General features: G+C 45.4%; 1 protein-coding gene across 4 annotated transcripts in view; it reads right to left on the minus strand.

The window, feature by feature from the left end:
• ABI2 (abl interactor 2) overlaps nucleotides 1-6,931 on the minus strand; it is a 55,939-nt gene extending 49,008 nt beyond the window's left edge. For all 4 annotated transcript variants that reach the window (XM_042822086.1, XM_042822085.1, XM_042822088.1 and 1 more), the window contains exon 1: nucleotides 6,778-6,931. In XM_042822086.1, coding sequence (XP_042678020.1) covers nucleotides 6,778-6,894 — 117 coding nt within the window. In that variant the 5' untranslated portion in view covers nucleotides 6,895-6,931. The remainder of the gene's footprint in view (nucleotides 1-6,777) is intronic.
• Between the last annotated feature and the right edge of the window lie 913 nt (nucleotides 6,932-7,844).

The following is a 7,844-nucleotide window of genomic DNA, read 5'->3' on the forward strand; positions in this document are numbered from 1 at the left end:
AGTAAGGACTTCTTCAACTCTGAAGTGCAAATTGAAACCGCTTTCTTCACTGAATACAGTGAATCTATTTATACTAACATCAAAATACAAAACCTCACAGAAATTTTTGCAACGTTTATCCTAATACTTCACCAAAAAGATTGGCCAAAACAACAGAAAATAGCATCTAGTAATGTAATATCTAATGAATCGTATCAACCTCCCAGTAAGTTGCCTAACAATTTTCTTTCAAAAAACACATAAAAAAAGGAGAGGGCCATCAGCTTGCTTATTGCTATTTTCCAACATAATCCCAACATAATATGACAGATGGCATACAGATACAAAAGAACAGTACTTCACAATACAGGAAATAGTATTTATGTAAATATCAGTTTGAAAATTGAAAGGAACAAACTCAAAGCACTTTGATAATCACGGCACGCAGACTGAAATTAGCATCTTCAAACAAAACCATCTCAGCTTTCCCTAAAATCTGTTGCAACAGCAATTTAATGGCCACGGTTTGATCTTCTAAATGTACAGCTTTAAACACCTGGTACAACCTACAGTATAAATCAACTTTGCTAAACTAGCAGCCAGCTCAAGAACAGATAGAAAGCCCAAGAGTTATTTCCAAGAACTCCCACAGAGTTCACACAAATTCAAGCAGTAAATTCATAACTACAGTACAAAGTATCCTAATACCAACATTCATAACTACTTATAACACTTTTTAACTTTAAGGGAAAAACACATGCTTGATTCATGAGTTCAGCACAAAACCAGCTTTGACAGTATACATAACCAAGACACGCAGGCTAACAAAGCCCCAAATCTACTAACTTCCATCCTTCGCCCTGAAATTCGTTGAACATAACACACCTTCACAATGGTAACAGCAGGCCAACAGTACAAAAAAGACAAGCACGTGTATTTCAAACTGAAAGGTCATTAAGAGTAGATATTACAACGACACCCACTGGGAAATAAGATACAAAAAAGCAAACACGTGTAGAATTATGTTTAGAGCATATTGCTGAAAATTTGATAGAACTTGTCAGTTGTATTTAGAAACCAGAAAATCAAAATTTTTTATTAAAACAGGCAAAATTCATTTGCAAGAACACATTAGTTTAGTCACTTCAAGAAAAAAAAGAAAAAAAAAATTGCTAGACTAACCTTTGAAAGCCCTTATGGGAAGAAACGTACCCAAATTCAATATTCAGTCCTTGCATGTGCCATTACCCAATCCACAGCTTTGCTTCACAAAGCACGAGAAGTCCAAGCACTGAAAATTCCAGATAAGAGCTGCAGGGAACCAGTTTGGGCAGGACTTGAAGTGGTGATGGAGCACCTGGTGCAGGGCTGGGTCTGCCCAGGGAGCACAGGCAGATGGTTTGCATCTGTGCTCCCCAGCTGACCAGGAGGGGTGGCACAGGTGGAGCCCCTGGGCTCATTATAAGAGCCAGCCACTGAAGGGAGGGCGTCCCTTGGACCTGGGCTGTTACTAAGGAGTGCTGCACGGCCAGGAGCCCCTTCACCAGCTGGGTGAGTGCCTTTATTCTTTCTGAACAGGACTATTGCTCTACCTGTAAATACTTTCCCTAGTATCACCAAAAGCCTGTTAGAAGCAACTGGTTGGTTTTTTTTGTGTGGTTTTTTTTTTTTTTTTTTTTTTTGGGGGGGGTGGGAGCAGAACACGGGTACTGAACAAAACTTACAGAACTTTGCTTACTAACCAATGTGTTAATTTCAGGTGCACAGTTAAAGGGAAAAACAGAATGTGTGGGGGAAAAAAAGCCCACTAAAACAGGCCATGAGGGTTTGGCATGTACTTTCTACTGAACATTTGTTACAAAGCACAGCAGATAAAACTCATCTGTTTTCTTCTTCGATGAAACAATGTGCTGAATATAAGTGGGTAAGACTTCATTTGTTCAAGTACTGACTGGAGGTCTTGCTGTACATCCCCACAGTGGTACACCACTTCGTCCTTAACAACTACAGTGCTAAGCCACAAAGATTAATGGCTGCAAACTCCAATCAAACACAAGCAGTAGAAAACAAGTGTCAACAAACTTATTAGCAGCAAGATGCAGGAGACTGTTACCCTGAATTACAATTCTTATTCAATCTTATTTAATGGCATTCAATTACTACTATCAGAAAACCAGCTGTAGGAGAGAACTACAAAAACACAACTTGTAACTAACGGTGATACAAGACTTACTTCTTAATGGCAACTTGTCTTTCATAAGTTTTAGTCTGTCTACATGCAGTGTTACTGTTATAACTCGTGTTACTGCTGATAAAATGGCTCACCCTATTACCACAACTACTCAATAAAAAATCAATTCCACTCTTTCCGAGCCCCTGTTTGAACTCGTGACCCTATTAAATGAATTAAATTTGCTTTCTCAGCAAAAAGCAGGTGGAAGTAGTGACATAAATCCTTCACCAACCTTAGCAGCTACTCTGACTCTCAGAAGAAAACTCAGAGGATTGATCCTATGCTTTGATTAACCCACAAAACACACCAACCTCCCAGCAAGTACTCCATAAGCCTTGAGCACAGAGAGGTGCTGGAGAAGTTTATGCAACCATTTCATATAGTTGCAACCCAGGAAGGTACAGTGTGTGCCAAACTACTGCCTGACAATTTTATTTGAGAAAATTCAGCTTCAAGATGCATAAGCAGTGCTCTTCTGTTACTTTTTAATACTTTCAGCATAGTGACCTTTTGTTAAGGTGATATGTATCTCAAGAGAGAAAAGGTCATTCTAGAACTTCAAAAAGTATATAAGGTATTGACAGTTCACAGAAACAGAAGTTTCCTGTTTTGGGACTCAAGCTGTCATAATTACAGAAAGTGCAACTTCTATGTTAATGGATGTTCCATTCTCTTCTTTGCCCTACTAGAAGATGCTGTTAAAGATACAATGACTTGGTTTGGCTTTACAGGACCAGGTAAAATAAACAGACATGTGGAAAACAACAAAGAAACCAACCAACCTGTGGACTATAATAAAGCTACTGAGAAACAGGTAATTCTCACCATTATGTTTATTTAAATACAGCTATCTGCAGGTCTGAAAGCAGGTAGTTCTAATACTAGAAGGATGAAATACTTCAGAACAGGAATAAAAATACTTTTCCTAGCCTTTCCCCTCCAAATACGAGAAAGGTATTTCTATGTACAAGACTCAATATCCACAGCAACCTGAGGGCCATGAAGTGAGGGGAAACAGGAAGTTCCTTCTTCCTCTTCAGAAGACAAAGCACAATAGTCTTGAAAGACTAAGAAATGCAGGTCCTGTTTGAAGAATCTGGAGAACACAGCACACACACCTTCTGCAAGCCGGACAGGGCACAGCTTTTCACCCAGCTCTGCATGCTGCTTTGCTCTGTTGGGCCTTCCCACCACCCTGAATCTGGTCCTGCCAGATATCCAGTGGCCAAAAAACAGTCATCTGGGAATTCCTCCTGACTCTTTCAAAACAGTGGGTTCAGGCACAAGCATTCCATTACTCTAGAAAGTTCAATGCATTAAGTGAAAAACTGATTTCATTTTCAAGAGTTCCAATCATTAGAAACAAGGTAGAGATAAGCCCAAAATAGACTTGCTCAGAACAAGCTCAAAGAAAGTGGAAAGGCCAATGCAGCGCTGGAACTTACACTGGTATACCAGTAATAAACCAAGCAAGTCACACCAGTGCTTAAAAGGGTATTTGTCGTTTACTTCATCATAACCAGACACTTTCTTTAGGACAGTCCTGATCAAAAATAATGCAGGAATACGAAAATCTTGTAAGCACAGAGCACTGTCCCGTTAAGTCATTCCTGCTTTTCATGGAAGACACATAAATCGATACAGACTGTAAACATGTTTTTACAGCAACAAGTGCATCAAATAATCAGATTTTATAGAACTACTTTGTTGCAGTTTACACTGAGAACTCAGTACCAGAATACAGCATTAGTACACAAATACAAACAGTATACAATTTAACCTATAATTAACATTGTATCAATTCCCACAAAAATCTCTTCTGAAATAAAAATGCATATTTACCACCTCCTTAAGAAGTACACAGAGAAGTAACTGTGATTTCTACAGTAATGAGAAGAGCTACCTGGTAAGCAACGTTATTTGATATTAGTAGTAACAGAAGCAGATTGAACTGTCTGATTTGTGCACTTAAAACTTTCCAAAGATACATACTGATATTCTTATTTAAAGTAAAGTAATCACAGAAAAGGTACTGAACTAACTGTTATACTATGCAGGTGACAACCATTCTTTAAGTTTCTTCTTGCAAATTATTTTCCTATTTCTGGATAGTGCCTGTTGATAAATACATCACAAGGCAGCTGGCTGACTGGGGAGCTGGGAGACAGAATTACCCCAAGAGAAGCTTTAAAAGGAACACTGATTGTTGAAAGATATTGAATGAAAAAGCGCTTTTTTTTTTTTTTAAATCCAAACAAGTAGCTTTTCATCTTTCATTGCTGCAGTTCTGTTTACTACATATTTGCTATATTTCCTAGTGACTAATCACAAAATTTTAAGCTGATGTGCACTGATATGCTGTTGTATCACAGACTTTAGAGAGCCATAACAATTCATTGAACATTTTTTGTTGCTAAAGTAACTGAGCTCTCTAAGTATCAATCACAATTTCTACAATAAACCACCAATATTTAAGGAACATTTTTCACTTCATAAGTAGAAATCAAATGAGTTGTGACCACCACAGCTCTCTGACTATGGCCTGTCAGTCCCAACACGTAAGAGATTACCTGTTCCATTATTCTGAAGCTGCTATGTCATTGTTAATGGAGGCAGAGATAAAACACATTCACCTTAGCGCTGAACTTCAAATTCTCTAAAAAACTGACCCACGCCTCTGCTTTTTGCAACAATTTATGTACCTGACAATAAAATAACCTCAAAGCATCAAATGGGTTTGTCTACTGACAAATACAGGCCAATGCAATTCCTGCAAGCCCTGATTGCTGCGCTGCCTATCATCTAGCAGATCAAACTCAGATCTCAGTCATACGCTGAGCCCCTGCCAGGAGGCCTCAAGAATATCCACGATAAGACCTTCTGTCAACAATGGAACATGAACAGATTACAGTAGAACTAGTCAATCTTCTGGAAGATTTTCTGACTTTCTGGAACATTACTCCTCCCACGCATCTCCAAGCAATTACCTGCACATCTTCACTAAATCCAAGCTTTTTAAAAATACACAATTTAGACTTAATTGGGTACATTGATTTTTGGAATTACTATTATCGGAAACAAAATCCCCAGTGATGTTAATTGTATTACCTATTTCTACTCTTGCAGAAGGAAAACAAAACAGCTTTGGATATTTATCCCAATGAAGAGTTTATGCAGTTCCAGCACGGAGAATGTGGGGTGAGTTCTCCATCAGATTTGTTACAAGGACGCTCATGTCACTAAATCCCTCAAGTTGGACTCCTCTGCAACAACGTCACTTTGCAGACTCTGCCAACTCCAAAGGCCAATGCTATCACCCAGCTACGATCATCCGCTTCCCATTTGTTTAAAATCTTTATTTTTCCAATCTGTGATCCCATACAGCACCTCACAGTCAGCACCACAGCACAGTTTCTGCCGTCCATTCTCACCTCCCTCTTACAGCTCTGTGTTGCAGTGATGCTTGGACAAATTGCCAACAACCGCGGAGTGCTGTACAGCAGCCAGAACCCAGTGGGCTGACCAACCAAGCCTCACTCCCTGCTTTCCCTCACCAACTGGCTGCCCTCAGCTCAGGCTGTCCTTATGGGCTGTATGCTGGCTGTGGGAAGAACCCTCTCTTTTCATTCTCTGCATAAAACACCACGGAATCTTGCTCTGCAGTTTTTACTGAAACAATAAAAGTGGAGCTGTTCAATACAGATTTTATAGTCTTTGGTTTACAAGAAGGGAATATAAAAGGTCATGGGAAGAGCAAATCAACAAGCTAAATCCACCTCTTCCTATCCAGTTCTGCCTTTCATGCTCCGCTTCCAGAAAAAGATCCCTTCCCTTTTTCTTAAAACAGCACAAATTTAAATGCACGTATGTCCGTTTATGACAATAATACTTCACTGCGTTTCTCTTACAGAACGTAAGTTAAGCTAAGTCACGCTGAAACGTTATTAATTGCATCCCTGTGTTTGGTGAATGACCCCAGATCCGCAGCGATGTCTCACTAGCGGTCGGTCGGCGCCCCAGCAGCCCGCCCGGCACACCGCCGGCGCTCCCCACACGCACACCTCTTCCCCTCGTCTCGCCCACCCAGGCACGGCCGCTCCCCCCGCCCCCAGCCGCCACACGAGCGCTCTCGGGGACGGAATGCACAAACGCCGGGAGCCCTCGCACTCGGCTCAGCACCGACACCGCAAATCCACGACGTTACGACCCTCGGCCGTTACTGATCCCGTTTTGCATCGGGGGACGCTCTTCCATTCGGCCACGCGATCGCGACCCGAGCGCTTGTCGCCGTGCCGAGCGCTAAGGAGCGCAGCCGCCGAACGTACAGCACAGCGCTGCCTCCTGGGCTCGTCGCGGCGCCTCGCAGCCGTTAGCCGCCGTTAGCGGCCGCACGAGGCCGAGGGGCACGAGGCGGCACGGCCCGCTCCCTCAGCGCCCGCTCCCCCGCCCTCAGACTCCCCGGGCCCGCTGCGGCGCCGAGCGGGGGAGGACACTCGGCTGCCCGCCCGCCGCCTCAGCACCGCGTCGCGCGGACGGCGACCGTTATGCGCCCCGCCCCGCCGCACCTGGATGTAGTTGGTCTCGCAGTACTCGGCCACCCGCTCCAGGTTCGTGTAGCTGTCGAACAGGGCCCGGCGCCCCCCCGGGATCTCCTCCTCCAGCAGCATTTGCAGCTCCGCCATCTTCACATCCTCTCACCCCGACCGACCGTCCGACCGTCCGCCGCACGCCCGCCCTCCCTCACGCCCTCCCGCCGCGCCGCTCCTCCGCGCCGCTCCCCGCCGCCGGGCCCGGCCTCGCGCCGCGGGCAGGGAGCGCGCCAGACCCCCTCCGCGCCGGGGGCGGGGCGCGGCCGGCTGCTGCTCCTGCGCATGCGCGCGCTCCCCCGGCCGCCCTCCTCCCGTCCCCGCGCGCCTGCTTCCGGCCCAGAGGAGCGGGACCGGGGGCCGCAGGTCGGGCTGGGGGTAGGAGCTCCGGCCGCGCGCCTGCCGAGTGCTGTTCTCGCGCTTCCAGCAGCCTGTGCCTCCTGACCCCAGCGTCTGTAAAGCAGGAGTTCCGCATCCAAACACGCGGGTTGTGCTGTACTTAAGGAATAAAGCCTAGGCGTCGGTCCTCCTGCTCTTTGTTAACGCGCCTTTCGAGAGGTACGGTCTGAGCCCCTGCTGCAAAGAAAGAAAAGCCAACCAACATCAACCTGCAAAGTGATGCTAGGCAGCACGGGGCTCACATCTACTAAAATGGCCTCCTGCTGGTGAGTGCCACCTCCACCGTCGGGTACCAGGCCCCATCTCCCTCCTGCCCCCATCACACCGCCTGCCACAGCCCCAGCAGTTGCTCACACCCACGCTCCCGTGGGCCAGGCTGAGGCTTCCCTTCTCCCTTCATTTACTGCTCAGGTATCAAACCAAGCTGTCATTTAGGCAGCTCCCCTATGATCTTCCTCTTGGCAAAACAGGAAAGCTGTCAAGATACAAAGAGGAAGGTTCTCCAAAGATGCTGCTCAGAGTTTGCGGTTCAGTCGGAGACAACCAGGCTGAGGGAAGGGGAGAGCTGCCAACGCTGTGCTCCTGGTGCTGTCGGGGCCTGGCTTCACCAGAAACGTGTGAGCGCCCACCTGCTCACAGATCAGCAT

This window comes from Centrocercus urophasianus, unplaced genomic scaffold, assembly GCF_019232065.1.
Source record: "Centrocercus urophasianus isolate 14NV4802_14NV808 unplaced genomic scaffold, USGS_Curo_1.0 seq_20, whole genome shotgun sequence".
NCBI lineage: Eukaryota > Metazoa > Chordata > Aves > Galliformes > Phasianidae > Centrocercus > Centrocercus urophasianus.